General features: G+C 37.3%; 1 protein-coding gene across 1 annotated transcript in view; it reads left to right on the forward strand.

Moving 5' to 3' along the window:
• COL25A1 (collagen type XXV alpha 1 chain) overlaps positions 1 to 21,622 on the forward strand; it is a 311,581-nt gene that overhangs the window by 193,284 nt on the left and 96,675 nt on the right. Inside the window, exons 6-11 of the mRNA XM_072119318.1 lie at positions 5,143 to 5,169; positions 5,351 to 5,377; positions 13,862 to 13,933; positions 14,889 to 15,005; positions 16,142 to 16,177; positions 19,641 to 19,667. Of these exons, the coding sequence (XP_071975419.1) occupies positions 5,143 to 5,169; positions 5,351 to 5,377; positions 13,862 to 13,933; positions 14,889 to 15,005; positions 16,142 to 16,177; positions 19,641 to 19,667 (306 nt within the window). The remainder of the gene's footprint in view (positions 1 to 5,142; positions 5,170 to 5,350; positions 5,378 to 13,861; positions 13,934 to 14,888; positions 15,006 to 16,141; positions 16,178 to 19,640; positions 19,668 to 21,622) is intronic.

Consider the following 21,622-nt stretch of genomic DNA (forward strand, 5'->3'; position numbering starts at 1 on the left):
GGGGTTTTGGAGAGGAGAGTACAGAGTTTATTTTTTTTTATATACCGGAGTATAAGCTGAATGGTACTTTTTCAGCACAAAATATTGCTTATACTCGAGTATATACGGTACCTTTTCCTTTTTTTTAATTGGACCTTTCCTTGTGATTCTAATGGGCTTGCTTGGTGTGGAGGATGCAACTTTTTAACACATTATAACACACATTTTTGCACAAAAAATAGCCAGTTTGTACTAGATAAGGTCAAAGAGTTGTGTAAAAAAAGGCTCATCTTTAGTGACAGCCTTATTAGACAGAGTCTTTTATGTCAAGCAAAATATTTTGCCGATAATCCTGTACAACTTTAGATGTATTCCGGTTCCTTTAACTAAGTATGTTATTAAGGAAATAGAGAAATACCTAGTTACATGGGTCTGGGCACATAAAAAAACAAAGAATAGCGAGGAGGGTCCTAAACTGCCCAAAGAGTTTGGGAGGAGCAGGTCTTCCTAGTATTGCACTCTATCAAGAAGCAGCATTATTAGAACCTATTAGGAAGTGGTGGTCTGCAGGGAGAGTACAGGATAGGTGGGAAGGAATAGAATCAGAGGTAGCAAATGTACGCTCATTAAAAGCTCTGTTGTTGGATAAACTTCTAGAACTAAAGGGGAAAAAAAGATTAGGTACTTTAGGGAGGGATATATTAGTAACGACAGGTGTGACGCTGCATGCATGGAGCAAGTATTGTTATCTTTTTAAGGATAAAATAAAACCTTCCCTGGATGAAATAGATCTAATATCTGTAGAATGTCTAGTAGATGACCTTGATTTGACAGTATCGATACAGGCAGGAATTAAAAATCTTAAGGCCCTGAAGAGAAATGGTAGTTGGATACCATTTAGAGAACTGAGACAGGAATTTAATATACCCTCATCGGATTGGTTCAAACATCTTAGGCTAAAATCCCTATTCCATTCAGTAAAGGATCTTTCAGAGGAATCGGTTTACACTAGTCTGAGATTCATAACATATATAAAGTCATCTAGATCAAAAGGAGGCACCTCTGCAGCATATAGGGATCTTATCCACCGATATAGTAGGGCAGTGATGGCGAACCTTTTCGAGACCGAGTGCCCAAACTACAGTCAAAATCCACGTATTTACCGTGAAGTGCCAACATGGAATTTTAAGTAGTAACTTATTGGTCGAGCAGGATGACCTCCAAAGACATTGCAGTTCTTTCAACAGTTCTCAGTTTTCCCGCAGTTCTAAACAGCCAATCTAGTGTCGCTGTAAAATAGCACTGAGAGCAGCATTTCTTAAGCTGCCTGGGACTGCAATATTTGGTGGATTTGATCCATATTCTGTCCTGGGGTGATGGCCCGAGTGCCCACAGAAATGGCTCTGAGTGCCACCTCTGGCACCCGTGCCATAGGTTCGCCACCACTGTAGTAGGGGTAAATTACCGTATATGGCAAGGTGGGAAAAAGAACTTGGATTGTCCTTCTCAAAAGAACAGTGGAGGAAGGCAATAGAGGACTCAAACAGGAACCTGCTATGCACAAATCACATGGATAATTTGTTCAAAACTAGGAGCAGGTGGTATATAACTCCCCAAAAACTTGCAAAGGGTAATCAAGATTCCAGCGAGTACTGCTGGAGGGGATGTACGGCCATAGCATCAACCTTACATATGTGGTGGACCTGTGATCGAGTGGTGCATATATGGAATTATACCTTTGACCTTATTTCAATGATAAGGAATACTTATACCCCACCTTGCCCCGCCATTGCTCTACTGGACATATACATGAGGGGGTTCTCTGAGAACGAGAAATGGCTAACAAGCAGACTATGTGCAGTGGTGAGAATGATTATTGCAAAGCAATGGAAATCTGCTAGCCATGTTAATATGGATTCAATAATAGAGAGTATGAATGTATGCCACCGCTACGAAATGTACATGTGGGAACAAGGTATAATAAGAAGTAAACATTTTAAAGATAACTGGCGTCTGTGGCTAAGTTTAAACATATGAACCTAAATATGCCCCTCTAATTTTAATTTTAATGTTAGTTTAGTTCATCAGATCATAAATACCCTATAAATTCGGGAACTGAGATGCCTCCTTAGGTCCTGTGTAGTAATCCGACCCCTGTTAGTACATTAGTGTATTAGGACAGTAGAATAACATATCTATCCTATCTCTCTTTTCATTCTTTCTTTTCCTTCCTATCTATTTACTTACTCTTTTTGTAGACATGTGCCATATTTAAGTATTGGGAGAAATACGGTGAAGGGAGGATTTTTCCTCCTCAAATATATCTGTTGACATTTTCATGTTTAGGAAATAATGTCGATCTCATCCTTGTATTGTAATAACCAGCAACTCACTGCAAGATTCGTTGGTTTGTTGTTTGAATAAATTTATGTATATTGATGAATGATCAATAAACATGTTTTGTCATGCATTTTTGCACAAAAAAGTTGCAAAGTTAGTGGATCTGTTTTCACAAAAAGATGACGTAGACTTAATACAGTTGCAAAAAGCGTCCATAATTATTCAATATGGTTCCATCTCTCTTTCACTAGCTTATAGTACGGATCGTGAAGCATTATCAAAACTGAAACATGAAGTTCAGTGAATTTATTAAACAAGGCTTAATCTCTACTTGTGGTGCCAAAACACCTGCAGAATCTAAATCCTTTGTAGGTCAAAAGTCATTAGTCAGCACTTCCAAACATTAGGCTTAGTAAATTTAAGTGACCTTCATTTCCTTCTCTTCCACAAACTGTAGAAGTGATTAGTAATTTGCCTACCACTCAATAGTGGCCTTTAACTAAAACCTTGACAAAAACAATGACTATATCCGTTGTACTGTAACTAAGAGCAACTAATATTAGTTCTATTTTCAAAGCACATTTGTGTGACACTAAAAGTAAAAAAAATCCTTGAATGTACATAAAAGAGCTTGGAAGAGGCACTTATGTTCCACGTGAATGATATTTATCTGCGGCTCTGACAGATTGGTTCCTGTATATCCTTGTTAGTTTTTTTTTATTGTGTTGTGTTAAGATGAACATTTGTAAAGAAAACCATAAACTGGGTTATGTGAACACAGAGGAGATCATTTAGTTTCGCCTTTCAAACGGAAAACTGGAAGTGTTTTTTGTTTATCCCTTTCTGCACCTCTTGCTCCTTGACTTATGAAGTGTCGGTGCCACAATATTGGTGTTTCCGACTCTCTGAAAATTGTGGCACCGCTTGTGAATCCAACAGTTTTCTGGCGCTTCTATTTTACCAACTTGTTTTGTGCCGGAATTTGTGGCACAAAATTTGAGCAGCTAAAAGCAAGGAGTTCTAAACCTTTTAGTTTGTGCACCAATTCATGAATCCCTTGCGCCACAAACTTACATCCCACTAAAAATTGGGTCCAGAGCCAGCCTACGCCCAAATTAATAAATGCTCCTAAGAGAATAACTTTGGTTTCCATGTTGCTACAACCCACTTCTCAGAGATCAAATGGTTACATTCATTTTTACATAATATGATTGGGCCCTGACATCAAAATGAAGAAACAGATTATTTTATTCAGTGTCTGCTTTGTAGCCTTGTAGAAGTCTTGAGTTTCCTCATGGATTGGTGAGTGAAATACTGTTAGTCTTTGAAACTGATTTTCTGCAGATTTTATTCAGTGTATCAGTTTTCAAATCCAGTTTTTACAGCATTTTTGACAGTGGATAGAGCTACAGGGGCATATTTATCAGAGCCTCTGCGCCACGTCAGCCTCTTGCTAGCACCTGTGATTATTTTTCCCTCTCCACTACCTTCACGACAGGGAAGGGCGCGGCCGGCTGTAAAATTTGCTGCTGCCGGCGCCTTTTCATATGTGAAAAGTCGTTGGCTACGTTTTTTCTATGCCAAGCCCTGCCTGGCGTAGAATAAACGGTGTGCAATTGCCTGCCCTGATACATCAAGAGGCGGAAGCAGCGACGTATGATAAATGTATGACCTTCCACTCTATTTATTTAGGAGTTTGGGAGCAGATGCATCCCAAACTTATGTTTTTGAAGAGAATTCATTATGACTTGCGTTTTAAATGCCAGTCTTAAAATTAACATACCTAAAATGCACACTACCCTTTGAAATGGGAGTGGGTCAAATTGCTTAATTTTTTCACTATTGGAAATAAAATAGTGGTTGACTCTGCTTAATGTACAAATAAATTAAATATATTCTGGTATTTTTAGAGGTGAACTAAAAAATTTAGTGGTATTTTTCTGATGAACAAGGCCTAGTAACTAAAAAAAAAAGGAAGTCCATACGTAAACCAGTGCCAGACACATAGGGGGGAATATATCAATGTGTCACAGGCTCCAGTGTAGCCCTAGACATCACAAGTATTTTACCACATCAGATTTATCACTGTGATGATGTAATCTGGCACAGTGTAAAGCTTTCAAGTTAAACTTTACACCTTTTCTTAGTTCCCGCATTGCCACGCCCATTTTTGAAATAGCATGCCATTTCCTGATCATGAATTGGGCGTGGTATTTAGAAAAGGGGAGTGTCTTAGTCAGAGAAGTGAGAAAAATGGCCTAACGGGTCCTAAAGCCTTGATAAATGTGATACAAGGCATTTTAGGCAGTTTTTAATGCAAATTACCCTAGAAGTCTGGAAAAAGTGGATTAATACATTTCGCCCTTACAGTAATGTTACACAGTGCTAGAATAGTACTTTGGTTCTTTTTTATTTTACCTCAACAACACTAGTCTATTGGTGCCAGATTTATCATTGTGTTACAGCTTGAGACTGTCGAGTTCTGTATTAGACCTGCTTTAACCAGGTGGTACACCCTTTTTTTGGAATGTTTTCCACTCAGCCACACCCTTTCTTTGCTCAAGTCAGAAAAGTTCCAAAAAATAGTCTAAAAACCTTCATGTTTGAATGTTTTTTTTCACATTTTTTGCATTAATGAATTCACCTGTGTTTCTGCTTTTAAGATGTCACAATTTTCCTCTTGGAACAATCATCTTGTGTGTTACCATAAAACTGACGATGCGCTGTTAAATGTTTATAAAACGGGTCATTTTTTTCTAAATATTTTTAAACAGGTGTCCAAACATTGCAAATACTCTAAATAATATTTGTTTTGTATTTCAGGGTCCTCCTGGTCCAAAGGGTGACAAGGTCAGTAGTAACTCACTCAATGTATATATTTCATAAATGGAATGGCAAATCCATGCTGATGTTCAACTGGAGCATAAAAATGCATAATACAATCTGTGACCTACAACCAGCATTTGTGAGAGAGTCACAGGGTAGCACAGACTCCTTGTTAAAACTATCATCTCATCTTTCCCCTTTGCAGGGAGATCAAGGTGATCAGGGCCCACGGGTAAGCAATTTCAAAAAATGTTGCACTTCTAAACACATTAACTAAAATCCTAGCTGAAGCTAGAACTAACACAGTAGCCCCACTGTGTATCTATGTCTAATAACTGCATCTTCGCTGCATGCTCCAGTCACTACCTCAGCAAAGTCAGTGTATTGTATATTTGTTGTGCACATTATGAAATAATGCATCTACTGCTGTGGGGCTGGGGTTTCCCATTTCCACGATACAGTGTCCTCTCCATCTGTTGGCTAGGCAAGAAGTGTATACCAAATTGGCCCCGACAGGACTTCTGTGGCTAACCGCTGCACACAAAGGTCACAGAAGCAGGAATGACAGCACGCTGATTGGGTGCAGCGGTCACATGACTGCCAAAACTTCTGTCCCAGTCAACAGTGTCACCAAATGCAATATCCCCTTAAACTGTGTGTTAAAAGCCTCTGCCCATGCCCCTGGTGCCACTGGTATCTTTAGAGTTGAATATCACCCCATGGCCAAAGTACTGTCAACATTAGTTTCAAACTTCATCTCAAGTCTATAGTCGGCTCCAAAAACAGCCATGTTACAGAGCTCCACGCCCCAAGTATTTTAAAGAAATTATTCAATGTCATGTGAGCAAGCATGAAGATGGAAGATAACAAGATTATAACTTTAATTAATTCTGGTTGCGCATAATTGCTATTAAAAGCCAAAACAACAGTTCAACCTCCTGGTCCAAAAGCATAAATAGGATCTGTCCGCACCAAACCAATGACATTGCTCTGCTTAACATATATTCGTTTCCAATTAATAGAACTTTACTTCAACCAACATTTCCAGTTGTTGGGTTACTACTATATATGCACATGCCTACAGTGATATAGTGTTACAGTATAGTGGGATAACTACCAAATGACAACGAACGGGAGCATTCCACTTCTAACCTTGTGTCTTGTTGTATACTAACGATGTAATATTATTGTAATATGTTTTTATATATAGTAATTTATTATTGATACCATAGGCCTTGTAAAATATGTTGCTAATGGTATGGATCATAGAGTTTTCTCTCTGATACTGCCTTTTAAAAGCAGGACATTCTTTATATTTCATCCTATCTCCCAGGCAAATATAAGGGAGAGCAATTAGGTGTGATTTGTTCCATAAACGGCAATGGCATAATTTATAAATTGAGCTCCTTAATTAAAATGAAAAGAGAATAGACTGTTGTCCCAAAATGATGTGTTTTATATCTGTGGCAAGTGCACCCCTATGGTATAAATAATATATGTGATGTCATGCAGTGTAATCGGGATTTTGTTATTCACGCTGAGATGGCAACTGCGAATAATCCTCTCATTAGAAGCAATCTCTCAGCAGTAATATTGAAATCCAGATTTCACAGTGTGTGTATTGTAATCAATGTTCCTACTCCATGTGTGCTAGATGTGTATATATTCCCAGGATAGACCGCTATTTACATTTTATATCTATTGACTTTCCAGTTACCTGCATAAATACATAAACTTTAAACTTCTCTCTTGTTTTACAATGCGCTGCCTGACATTTTACACTGTCCCTAGCAATTTCTTTTTATCATTAAATATAAATATCCCTCCTCATCAAATCCCATGTTAGCACACACAGCAGAAGTATCTGCAATAAATTAAAAATATAAATCTGGGAAATAAGGAATATACACAAAAGAATTCAATCCATGTATTACAGTACACAATGATAAAAACTATTCTTTACATAAAATAGAAAGTGAAGTTAATCTTTTGCTAATATTGTTCTCATAAATTGGGGTATATTGGTTAGAAAAATCAGCATGCAGATATTTTGGCATACATTCGACAGATATTACTTGTCTTATTAAAGGAACACTTTGGGAAAAGCTCAATGAATTGCCAGGAAATATAAATTCTACCTTAGATTTCAAAGCAGACGGAATAACTATATAAGGTTAGAAGCACACTAGAGCACCTAATGTTATATTTGTTTAAGTTACTAAATGGAGTATTTCTCCATTTTGCAGTTGCTCCAAGTTGCCCCCAATCTACAGGATAGAGAACTTGTTGATCAGTGGTGGCCTTCCCAGAGAAAATGGGTGTTCCCTGTACTCCATGAATAAATGGAGTGTCTGGAAACACATGTGTAACTATATTAATCGAAGCAGGAACTTATTGCATCCTCGATATGTGCAAGGTCCATGATCACGGGCAGATCATGGATAGTGTGATTCCCCCCTAAAAATGTGACTGCGCTTCAAAGATCTGCTGATCCACAGAGGAATTTATTATCCCCTCAATTTTTGTCCCTGAATTTTCTCGAGTAAGGTCCCCTGCATGTGGCTGTGTGCTCACCAGGGCATAGCATACGTGCAAATGCAGGTGGAGGGGTCAGTGCTCCTCACGCCACCGCCCTCCATAGGTAGCTGGGCGACTACGCTGTAAATCCAAAATGTCTGACAATGACATCTTTGCCAGCGTGGCCTGGTGCCTCTGGCATGGTACAGTGGGCAATATGGCCATTCAAATGCAACCAAACAAATTTACCAATATTTATGAACCTGGTATAAATTATAGCCCCAATTTGGGGTTATGGCACATGGACATGTGGCAGGTGCCTCTCACAGAATCAGGACTTATTAACACAGGAGCGTCAGTTGCGTGTTTCTTAAAATTGGATCCATTTATTTTGTAGTTCTGTATGGTTTCAGTTGTTCCATTTTCTTCCACATTTGCAAAATGTGACTGCACATCATTATTTTTTGCAGATCCATAGGCTTCTATTGTCGTCCATGATCCGCAAACCTAAAAAAAGTTGGACATGCTCTAAAATTTAGCATGTCCACAGATCCAGAGAACAAAACTGACATTAGAAAACAGATAGAAAATAGCATACTGCGAAAAAAAAAACGATGTATGAATAAGCCCTTAGATGCATCTCCATCTAATAAAATCAGTCTGTATAGGAATCTCCAACATTATGTCTCGGGTTATATGTACAAAAATGAGGGTGGGTGCAGGAATAAATAATAGTATTTAAAGTATTTTCATATACAGCTATCCAGTCTCTTATAATAGGTAGAAAAAAATGGATCCACAACAATGAAGCTTTATGGCGACCTCACTTTTCACTTGCTTTGCATTCTTTGCGATGCAGCACAGACATCGCACTCAAGAGCCTGAAACATAAATGTTACTCAGCATGAAATTAATGATATATTAATATTTTTTATGTCTTGGACTCCTCAGTCAACAGCTGGTATTTAATTAGTCTTGGTGTCTTATTGCTGTGGTAATAGACCTCTCAGGACATTTTCATACATCGATTTTGTCCTTGCTGTGTTTTCAGAATAAGTTACCTACCAGCTGGGACTGCAGAGTAGCAGATAACATCTTACAAATGTTTTGTCCAGAAGGAATTCATTTACCAAAAAATAAGGAGAGTGTCCAGGAGTTTACAGTATTATCTTAACCTCAGTGAGCTGAGTGCTTTAGCAGATATCTCCCTCTGCTAGAACAGTTAATACTTCATGAGCCACCTTCTATTAGTTGAGAAGCTTCCTGTTACTTTATACTTTGATGAACATTGTACTATTGTGGTTTGTCCTGCAGGAGTCATTGGAGATCATGATTTGTCTTTTTCACCCAGGCTGAAGTCCCTGACCATAAAGAATTCTTATTCTCTTTTTATGTCACAAAACACATTACTAGACAGTGAATTTAAAAGTCCTAGCGCTCTGTCACTGCCCGCAGTTGTGTGTTAAGTCATGCTAGATTTTATCTCCTTAATTTTCACAGGGGAAATCACATGGGAAATCTACCATCAAAATCCAGAATGATAAACCAAGAAAACTTACTCTCAGATCCAGGCACTCTGACTATGGTAATCTTCTTATATTTGTTATCCATGGACTCCTTCCTTCTGAAATCAACTTTTAAAATCATGCTGATTAACCAGAAGGGCTCCTTGGGAGTGGTACCAGAGCCCCCATGCTGTAGCTTCACATGCTGTTTCACATCCCCTTCCATCTGTTACTTCTCACAGCAGCAGGGAAAGTGTAAGAGGGAAGTGCTCCGGCACAGTATAAAAGCATGTGAAGCTACAGCATGGAGGTGCTCAGCTAACACCCACCTCCCCCCATAGCCCTTCTGGCTTGTTAGCATGATTTTAGAAGGAAGGAGGCCATGGCTAACAAATATAAAAAGATAAGTTATGGTGCCTGGATCAATGAGTAACTGTCTCTGGTTTATCATGCTGGATTTTGATTTTAGATTTTCTTTAAAGCAGTGTAAGTCTTATATATTCTGATGTGGTAATAAGGAGTGTTACTGTACTGGATTGGGTCTCGCTATAACAATCATATTGATATGATATAGGCAGGTGCATACAGTATATACATAGCAAGTGTATTGACATTAAAGAAAGTACAATCATATATTACCAAGCTACATGCACACGGATGATGGTTTTTATTGTGTTCCATCTATCGATTCAATGGCCAGCACATGGACAAATTAATTTCTATAAAATGATCTACTGCTTTAGTTCCTACGGTCCCATGTGTGCGACTGGCTGTCTTTTCCACTGTCATTGTTGTGTTAGTGGACTTTATACACCGCAAATAGCATACTGTGCAAAAACTGCTTTAGGGAACATATGTTCCTGTGCAGGTAGATAAGAGATAAACAGATTGGGGGAGATTTACTAAGCCTTCTGGGCCAGTTTTCTGGTGAACAAGGCATGCAAATATCCCCACACACCAATGGAAGAAACCTCCTACACTTAATAAATTCATAAATTAATAAATTCTCCACAATGTGTTTAGCTCTGTGTAGTGAGACATCATTAATATTCCATATTTTGTCTGTGGTTTCTCATTTGATTCATCTTAGACCATATCAACCTGATAATTTTTTGTAATAATACAATATAGTACATTCACAGCATACAACTCAATCCTGGTTCTTCTAAATTATTTCCCCATAAATTCTATCCCTGCCCTTAGTCACCTCTTCTACAACAAGCAATATGGTTGGTGCACATATACATCAGAGGTTCTCTGTGCACTGCTCCATGTTCCTTTTTGCTGTACTTTCTATAATTGAATGTCATCATTTCATTATAATTACACATTTCGTATGGTCCCTTACTCATAAATCTCAAGTAGTCTGCAGCTTGTTCCAAACTGACACGTACTGATCTCATGTATAACTACTGCAAGAACAAGGGTCACATTCTGTAATTAACAATAAATAGCATGTAATGCACATTGAATCTGCTGGAACTAATAGAATTAGCCAGTGTCATCCAGAGAAGAGTTCTCCAGTCTTGACAGACTGATGTTGTGCGGAGACTCCATACATCTCACTTATGAATGAACTTGCCAACTTTCTTCAGAGTGACCTTTCACCTTGTGCGTTGCATGGTTGTAGAGCTGGAAGGATAGAGTGATTACAAAAACAGCTTCCTTTAAGGAAATTTAAAAAAAAGTCTACCCCAATTGCTTGTATCATCTGGAGGCATATACAGTTTTTATTATCCGAGTGCCATGACTCCCAGCAATGTCTACAAAGTGTATAAGAATTATCACTTTTTGGCTTCCTAATTTGAGAACATAATAGAAGAAAAAAATGAGCAGCAGCAGAATTGCTGTGATTTTGATCCAGAAGTGGGGAACGGACTGCCACCCAGTGTCAGACTCCTCCTGGCCAGAAGCCTATGTGTAATAGCAGCAGCTGGCTGTAACCTAAGGAGGTGCAGAGGAAGCAGCAGGTGGCAGACCTTGTAGCCATTCGCTCTTTTCAAGCACATAACCTTATGCACTGGAACTCTCTGGGCAATGCAAAAAGGGGAAAAAGGTCTCAATGAAATGGAACAAATCCTAAAACTTTAGCATTTTACTTCAGGTATCTTCAGCGCAATCTGAATCCTATAGATCTCAGTGCGGCAGGTGGAATATGCTGAGCATTAGGACTGAGGGATCGGAGATTATTAACAAGCAATTATTATTCATTACATTTTGTCCACAGGGAATCTCTGTTTCCCATTGTCATTTCTAATTAGCCATCATAATTAATAACTCTATGAGAATAACCATGTAATGAATGTTCAGACAGTTGCTTAGCAATGGATATCATAGCCTACAAGTGACATTGCTCGGTGGTGGCATGGAGATATGTTGGTGCCATACTGAAGCACTTACTGGGTCATACTGGCAGCACCTTTGGTCCTAGTTGGGGAAGTGTATATTTTACATAAAAAGTTTTCTGAGATTTTGATATAGATGATTTTAGGAAAGGACATTAGTATCTGATTGTTAGCCTATTCTCAGAATCCTTTTCAATAAGTTGATGTAAGTATAGCCCATGGTCGGTCATCATGATTGTATAGCAGTCACAGGTCATTACATTTATTTGCGGCTGCATGCGCTACTGACACTCAGTAACATAGATGAGCAGTAGAGTTTCAATCAGTATCAGGGTTTGAAGTCCTACAGATTGGATATCAACATATCCAATGTCCTGAAACCCCTTTAAGTGCACCAGTAGTGGCCTGCTCATTAGATAGTATTGTATTTTATATATACAGGCAGTCCCCGGGTTACATACAAGATAGGGTCTGGAGGTTTGTTCTTATGTTGAATTTGTATACAAGTCGAAACTGTATATTTTATAATTGTAGATCCAGACAAAAATTATTTTTGCCCCAGTGACAATCAGACTTTCTAAATTTTTTGCTGGACCAAGGATTATCAATCAAGCTTCATTACAGGACACCGTACAGCTGATCATTGCTGTCTGGGACCTTAAGTTCTTAAGTAGGAGACTGCCTGCAGTTTGGTTGTATAGAACAATAGTGATACTTCACTACTACATAATCATGCAATTAGTATATATTAGTTTACTTACTATACAAATAGTATAGAATATGTTTATTAGTCTGGGTTTACACCTTATTATTTTACTATAGTAATTGGCTGCTGCCTAAATAAGGGTTGTTTCCCTGGTGATGTCATTGTCCTTATATGTACAGTGAGATCACTGGCGTCCTACCTTCTGCTAAGCAACGCATCCACTCAGCAGAGGCTGGGGGATGTTGCATCGGCTCCCCATAGGCTTCTGTTGCCTCGGCTGAGCATATTTTGGCACACAATATGGTACACAATGCACAAAAACAAAAAAAAATGAACTTCCCCGGAAAGCAAATGATATATGCAGGCCTGCATGTTTCTATATGGAGCAAGAAGATTTTTTAGCACTCTGCATTGGATGTCACAGTACACAGGTGTGCACCACATTTGTGAATTTAAAAATGTATCAGGCGCTACACTGAAAAATTCTTACGCAGCTATCTTTGCTAAACAAGTGAAAAAAGGTTGCACATTTTGGGGCAAATATGCACATTCGCCAAAAAAGTAATAAATATAAAAGAGAAAAAGAACAAAATCTTTTAAAAAATGACCACAATTGTTTCCAGGGGAGAATTTCTTTAAAGAACTTGCATGGCAGCTTTCCTCCGTACTAAGAAGCTGTGCATGGTTCTATTCCTTGGCCATGTGCATAAGTCCTGGGTTTTTTGTGGATTTTGCTGCCACATATGCACAAGACATGTATACAAAATGTATGACATTGTAAAAGAAGAGAGAAGTACTGATTCTTGAATCACACATTCCATTACATGTAATTAACAAGATGAATAATGACTTTAGCTTCCTGGATAGAAAACCCTAATTGTGGGTTTTTTTTAAACCCGAACACATAGAAGATTTGCAAGTACAATTGGAGTACCTGTGTAGTTCCCCACATGTATGTCCTCCATTTACCATTAACCTCACGGTTGTAACAACTTACTTTTTGTTTATAATCCACTGTAAACTGTGTTTGTGGTGTTTTTGTGGTGTTCTGTTTTGGTGCTATGTTATATTGTGTCCCCAGGGTTTGCCAGGCTACCCCACAATGGCCGCTCTCCATAGTAATCAGATCCTCACCGTCAAGGTTTGTGGATGACGTGCCAGTGTCCAGTCAGGAGTCCAGCAGCATAAACAGTGATCACAAGAACCAAACTTGCCAAAGCTGCAAAATTAGTAAATTGTCTTTTCACAAACATCAGACATCTATTGGAAGCACCAAAGTCACCAACTTTGAATATTCTTATGATATGTTAGGATATTGTGTCACTTATTGCTGACTGGAGCCTCTGACTGCATGGACAGTACTGCTGGTACTTTGTTATGGGAATCTGTGCACCCAAATAAGTGAATAAAGTATAGCCAAAACAATATCTCATAAATTCCAAAAAATATTAATAAACCAAAAATCCAAATATGTCATTGGATAAAGCACAGGTTCCCAGTCAATTCAAGCTGCCAGTGTGTACTCTGCCGTACATTATTTTTCTAATGCTTATGTCTCTATTTCTTTCTACGGGCCTTCTGATGTCTGTCCTTCAACTTTCTCATCTCTGAACTACAACCTTTGACTTCACTTCACTGATCAGATGGTGTTTCCTAAGATCAATCACGGCTTTCTCTCTGCTGATCAGCAGCTCATAAAACGCCGGCTGATTAAGGTAGTGCAACATAGTTTTAGGAGATTTTGTTTTTATCAAGGGATTTGTCTAAAAAATGTATATATGATGTCATTATGACTCAGGTAGTATATTTGATTAGTACAAATATCTGGTGAGTAATAAAGGTTCAGAAAAACATTGCTTCTCTCTTTAAAAAAAAGTGCCGCACCTGTCAACAGGTTATGTGTGGGGTTGCACCTCATCACGATTTATTTAGGTGGAGCTTATATGTAGTACCAGACACTTCCCATGGTGTGATGCTATTTCTGGAAGAAAGAAGACACATTTTTCTAGTTCTCGTCAACACCTTAAATGTTGATCTGTGACTTGTTAATGAAAGGCCATTAATAGAACATTTTGGTTTTTTTGTAAAAGGAATATTTTTCATGATCCATAAATTAATAGAATACTTGGAATGTGTCTTTACAGTTGACTCTTCGCCTTCTGTTACTCTGCTGAATTCTGTCTATCCTATTGCATTCCTGCGCAATGCATGCTTTCCAATGCCTCAGGCAAGCAGAGGTGGGATTGCAGGGGCTCAGAGGTCCATCCACTACCAAAACCCTAAGCATCAGATACAGAATAGGCAAATCTGTACAGACATTTTACTTTGATTACAGATTAAGGATTTTCATAATATGTCCAGTATGTTAAAACTGTAGAATTAACATTGAATAGAGTTATAAGGGTGAAAGGTGAACTTGGAATCCCACCTTTTTAAATTCCCTGCTTGCCATTACTGTACCTTGTTTAGTCTATCGCCCAAAGATGCAATTAAAACAGTTTATGATGGCATTGAAAAAAAATCATGTTTTTTCACAATTTATTTTATGGTACCGTATTTTCTGGGTTCTCCTTCAGTTTTAAGGTAAAGGTACCCTGTGTAATGCTCATATGCTGACATTACTAATGGATCTATTTGCTGAAATATTCTAACTATCTGCTTGTTATTAAGGGTGATCAAGGACAGGCAGGGCCACCAGGCCCACCAGGACCCCCTGGACCACCAGGTCCGAGAGGTCCCCCAGGTGACACCGGGAAAGATGGACCAAGAGGATTATCTGGAGTTCCAGTAAGTTATAGAACTAAATTCTATTAAAAAAAATTAAAAAATACATTGAAAAAAAAATTATATTTCTATTCTACATAAAATGTGGGGTAAAACATCCTCCCTAATTCTCTAGTTTCTGTATTATACATAATAGGACAAAATCTCCTTTCCTCCACTATCTTACTTTCCTCTGGTCTTTGTGTTGGGTCATTTCCGTTATTACTCCTAGAAAATATTTTTTTATTAACACTTACAGCCTGATTTAAGAGTTAAGGTTATCCTTGCATGGTCGCTAATGAATGTCGGGGGGTTGAAACCTTGCAGGGACACAATACTTTGACATACTAAATCTAATAACTCAATTTAGAAATACTTGAGGATCAGCAGATAGTCCATAATTGTAAGTTTATGAGAAATATTAGTATCTGGTGGTGTTTTAAATACAAAACACTACAATATCATAAAGGCAGATTTATTTTAATGTGATACATACCTGAACTGTTGTAGACATACCTGTATTATTACATGGTCATTCACTACATTTCACTCTAGTGCACCTTTATTTACGGGAGTGTTGATGATGCAAGTAATATCTATCCACATTAAAAATCTGCTTGTTTACCTTGATGACAATTCTTTGAAAATGCAAAATAAGGATAAGATATAATTACTGTACTATATAAAATTGTATTAAATGAACAGTGAAAAATAAGTAAAAAAACTATTAACTTTTATTATAGAGATAGATACAAACAAATATTTGCTGCATTATCTTTTCCAAACATATTGGTTTCATTTGAAGTTACATTTTAATTTACTTGAGTTATGTACCATATATGGTTTAGTTTTCCCCAAAAAACATTATTTGAGGCTTTCTCTTCCTTTGGACTGAAAGTGGAAAGTTTTATGATTGTTCTTTGTGTGTAGACAGTAAACTATTCACGACTTCCTATATAACAATATAGATGTTTGGCTAGTAGTTCTCACAGCAGAATGTTAAGTCATTTTTAAAACCCATTGTAAAGAATGGATGTAGTTCTGCTAAATAAACGTCTGGAGGAGATCGTTTCCAATTTACAATGTCCAATGAATTGCCAGGTTTCATAAAAAAAGAATTCAGATGGTCATATCGCTCTTTTTATGCTTGCTCTTCTTAGGGAGAACCAGGAAGCCCGGGTGAACAAGGCTTACTTGTAAGTATATCTTTTACTTGTAAGGACTTAGTTGTAAATCTGTGTAACTATGAAAGCGGTGAAGGCAATAGATCTGTTTGAACATTTTATTTCTGAATTATAAAATATACTATTTTACACCTCCAATACCAATCAGATGGGCAGGGAGTGATACCACTTATTGACTGACTGAACAGATGGAAGAATAGGTTTTAGTCATTGGTACCCATGGAGAAGGAGCACCGGAGTGCGAAGGGCTGTTAACTTCCTGTATTTAGGTCCAATTCTACATAGTTTGGTATTTTTTGTATTATTGTGGGTCCATAGGCAGCAAAGTCACCAGGTTTGGACAGGTTTCTACAGTGAAATACTACAACACTACACCCCAGTGGCCCCATAACTGTCCTGTGGTCTACTTCTATTGGTAAATTTGGTAAACTTTTTGCATTACTATGCCAGGTGAAAACTTCTTATTTTTAGTAGTGATTTGTCACTTTGGAAATCCCACATATTTTTAGAATTCTTAGGTCAAGTATAAGGTATTATTATGATGGATTGAGTTTCTGTTCTGATACCATATGGTTAGACACGAAAGTATTATTGTTTATTGCTTTACGTTCGGTTGTGAGGTGTTAAGCTTCATATAGCTCTGCACATTCAACATGCTTACACAAGGCCAAATCATTTTTTTTAGCTTCCATCAACTGTATAATATTTTAACAGCCTTTTTATTTTGTGCTCTACTTGTTTTTATAACTGTGGTGCATTTCACGTCTATCTTTTGGCAAGATATTAGAGTTTTTTAGGTTTTAATTGATAATATGTTTTTCTTACAATTCAGCAACCTCAACTTCATTTTTCAAGTCAGTTAAAGGTGTTTAGCTTAATTTTAATGATGCAGCTCCTCCTCCTGCTAAAAAAAATCAGAGGTCAAAATTTCTTTTTTTTCATACAGGAAAATTTATTTTTATATTTCTTTCCATTGATTGTGTGTTTAAATGTAAGCTTGTATTTTTCTTTGATTGCATAATGTGATTGTGGACTACATTTTATTAGTAATAAATGCAGAAATCAATTTAATTCCAAGATGTTCACCTAGCTTTTCTAGCAATTATAGTATTTAATTCCTTTCCCAACACAATAAACTACAAGGATGCAGTGTAAGTTACTATTCATGCCTTAATTCCCACCCCTGGCATTTAATAGCATGACACCTTATCATATAAAGGTGATATAATTACTGTCACTTGTAAGTAATGCAGTTTTATATCAGATCCTACTACATTTTGGCAGGGCTTGGTTAATTGAAAAAGTTGGCTAGAGAGAATGCCATCTGCTGCCATCTTTTATCGGCTTTTCTCAAAGCATTTCCTGTATTATTACCATCCATGTGCTGTGTATAGAATATCCCTTCCTAGTAATACTTACCAGTAGGGAAGTTCCTGATTTCTTCCAAACATGTCCTAGAGTGCAGTGGACAGATGAAGAAACCGCATTGGAATTCTTATGTATGAATGGATGCGTTCATCTTTCATGCAATGCCAACAAACCCAACCCTTAACCACATGAAGTTGTTTCTGATGTCCTTCCAGGGGATAAAGAAGACTAGGGAACCTTTCTGTGATCCACAGTGATGCCCCAACCTTACAAAACTTCCAGTTATTTGGATGAATTATGTTGTGTTACCGTGTGGACGATACTTCCACCAGAAGTGGTTTTCCTCTACATCATTGGTCTTCTTTTGAGGCCATTTTGTAAAAATAATCTATTCATAACCTCATTACATGTTTTTTATTATTTTAGTACACCTCCGTTTACATTGACCTGGAAATATCTTATTCCACACAGGGTTCTTGTGAATAATACTGTTAACCAGAGAGGACAGAAATGGATTGATCTTAGTAATGTGTGAAAATCAATCATTGAGTTTTAGTTGTTTTCTGGTTTTGTTTGGACAAATTTCACTTGAATAACCATAAAATCATTCTAAATTATGTTATTTAAAAAATCATTTAGAAACCTAATAGGAAAAACAATCTAACAATTTTAGATATACATTTATGGAAAAACCAGTTCATTAGTTGTGCAGTAATTGTTTATGTAGTTCTATCATCATTGTTATCCATAGCCTTCTTTTTTCTAAAATCAACTTTTAACCCCTTCCCGGTGAAATTTTTTTTTTTCAATTTTATGTTTCTGTGTTTTTACTGCCCTTCTTTAAAAATCCATGTATTTATCAACACTCCCCCTCCCTGCCTCTGCCTGCTGTAATCTTAACATTGGAAAGGGGAATGCTCCTGCACAGTGTAACAGCCTGTGAAGCTACAGTATATGCTGGTAACGCCCCAGAAGCCCTTCATACTTTCATTAGCATACTAGTAAACATTGATTTTGGAAGGAAGGAGGCCATGAGTAACAAATGTAAGAACATTATAAGAATGTTCAATCATTCTTGATTGTGATGGTAGATTGTGATGGCATTGTTACCACAAAATCTTTGGGGAGATGTCATAAATAACCCTATGGTTCCCTCCATCCACTTATATGGGTTGTCACATATATGAAGTCATCCCCGTTCACTTCATTCATGCACCCCTGTTCTAGAGATATCCTTCTGGTAACCTATAAAGGTCTATGATGAATATAACCCTTTAATAAACTGAACATGTTGTGTGTACAGTGTAGATTACATCTTAAATACACTATATGAACTATGTTAAAATTGCACAACCTTAATATCAGATGTTAAAACTTTATTTAAATAATACATTGAGAAATATTATATTATTCAAATACATTGAAAAATATTACTATAAATTCAGGATCCTCAATGAAATTTTTTTGTGAAATGTGACACTTTTGAAAGGAAATCTGCTAAAGAGCTTATTATAATGCAAATTTGAGTGCAATGTTTTATTTTTGTGTTCCTGGATGGGTGGATGAACAGAATGAATATAATATTTCTCAACTTCAGTTCACAAAAGTGTCTTGATTTCCCTAAAGGCATTGTCCAGAAATATTCTTCTGCATGATCTGACCTTGGGCTTGCAGAGACACAAGTGAACAATGTGTAGTTAAGTTGCCAAGACAACCATCCAGCGAGTAGAATAGCACCCATGTATAATGCTCATATAGTTGCCTGGACAAACCATTGTGTCCCTTCATGTTGATATGAAAAAAGACCATTAGCCTTAATAGGTGTTCTAATTTAAACATTCCCTTCTGGAGGTATGTAATGGGTAAAGTTAAGAAACTCGCAACTATGAGAAAAAAATTGATCTGTACCCTGAGCGCAACTTAACCAAAACCTACGTAAGAATGTACATATATGGGTAATGGGAGATATGTTATACACTGGAGGAATGTTTATTTATGCTATAATAAGCTGCTATGAAATGTCAATTGTATTTTGTGTTGTTTTGCATTAGAAATTACCATTTGCATTTTACTTTTTTCAATATATGAAATAAAATTTATTTTTTAGGGTCCTATGGGGCCTCCTGGACAAAAGGTAAGATTCTAAACTGTAACTGCTGCAGAAGTCATTATTGTTCACTTCGCCAAACTGGATCTAGGGAAGGTTGTTCAAGAATGGCTACTGTAGACCACAATCAGGCTGTTAGTGTACTCTATAAAGTGTGCTTTCCCAAAATGCTGCAGTTTAATGTGAGACTTAAGATTTCTAATTTCCTCCATCATGGGAACCTCAAGCTGCACCGAGCAGGCTGTTTTCAATTTGTCTGCTAAACTGGAGGTTAAACGGTTCCAATAGTTTTTCCAGTGATGCTTCTGTAAAGAAATGTAGAAAACTTATATCCTGGCTATATTTGTCTTGTGTACGTGTATTCCTTATCCTTCAGTATCATCAGCACTAATGAGGTCTGCTATACTCAGATGTTGCAGGCCCAAGATTTATTTGATAGCACTATTAATGGGATACAAAAAATATTTGTAAGAAAACATTAACAGTCTACCAATATCCTATTTAAATATGGAAAAATATAAAGAAAACTCTATCCATTAGCAGTACATCATATTAGCCCGGAAAGGATGAATCAATTTGATGCTGTGAGCCTAAGCCGACTGTGTATCTACTGTCATTACAATATATTTAGCATGAGACTCAATGGAAGTATCACCATCATGCAGTTTTGCCTCCCTCTTTCCTGATGTAATTTCCAACTATGGGGTCCCCAAGTAGAAGGCTTTGTCAGGATTACAGTATGGATGGCGTACTAACTACAACTAGAGTGTTGGAGATGTTTGAGGTTTGAGCAGGTAGAAATAGGAGTATTGTAGCAGCAATCCATCTCAAAGGAACATCTGAGGGAGCCATTGGGGCCTACATTACAAGTGTCCCAGGATACATTTGCCTTCTTGATGCTAAAAAATTACTATTCACATTTACTTATCACTGCTAGACCTCTAAACCAAGCAAAAAGTCCTGAACATCTTTAAAGGATGCTGTATCAGGTCCAAATTCTATAGCCCCATAGTTATAATTTTTGGGAAGGGCACAATATCTTTTGCTTGCATTGCTTTGATATAACATAAGAATACATAATTAAAACGGATCTTGTATTTATATAGACAGCCACTTTAATATAGACAAATACTCTGCAACTCTGCAGGATGAATAAACATTATAAAGTTTTTACAATGTATTCAATGCATCACCCTCAGATTTCTTCCAAAGGGAGAATCCCCCTTTAATAAGAGGGTTTTTAGAGTATAAAAATAGCCCAATCTGGGCAGATGGTCTCTGATACTTCATTTAAGATCTATTGACGTAAATGAGGCTGAACTGTAATACCACACACAACTAGCTGTAGGGCTGTTGTTAGCCCACTGTTTCTAACCTTTGTACAACCCCTTTATAGCCTAATATAAAAAACTGAACTGGGTTGTTCCAGGTTGACATCATTTTAATTGGTTTCACAAGTGTGTTTGATAAAGTCCAGTTTACAGCACGGATAACTGATTACAGTGGTTAAAAGAATAGAGAATAGCTTAGCAATCATTGGTGAGTGGCCATTTATATAGTAAAAGTGCCTTCAGTCAATTATTTTCTTAATTGGATTTAACAGAAAGGATCATTAGTATTCTTTGGTATACAGCTCCATGTGTACTGGGACCCAGCAGATTTTGGGAAAGTAAGTCTGACAGTCTTTCCCTGAGCTCTTCACTTGTGTTTTCATCATTCATGTTATAGTTGCAGAGAAGCCTAAGTAAAGAGGTGAGAGGAACTTTACCTCCTGTCACCATGGCAGTAATTTATTGGCTGGTTACAATGTGCTACTGTAGTAGAATACTGCCAGACGGGATCTTCATGCCAAGTCTCTGGTCAGTAAAATCACATTATGCATAGACCTGCTAATGGAAGGAACATAGGTAAAGGCTTTTAAATACGTCTGTCTTCTCAAAATGAATGTATTTTTTGTAGCTTACATGCCTTGTGATTTAATA

The sequence above is a fragment of the Engystomops pustulosus genome, chromosome 1 (genome assembly GCF_040894005.1).
Source record: "Engystomops pustulosus chromosome 1, aEngPut4.maternal, whole genome shotgun sequence".
Lineage (NCBI taxonomy): Eukaryota > Metazoa > Chordata > Amphibia > Anura > Leptodactylidae > Engystomops > Engystomops pustulosus.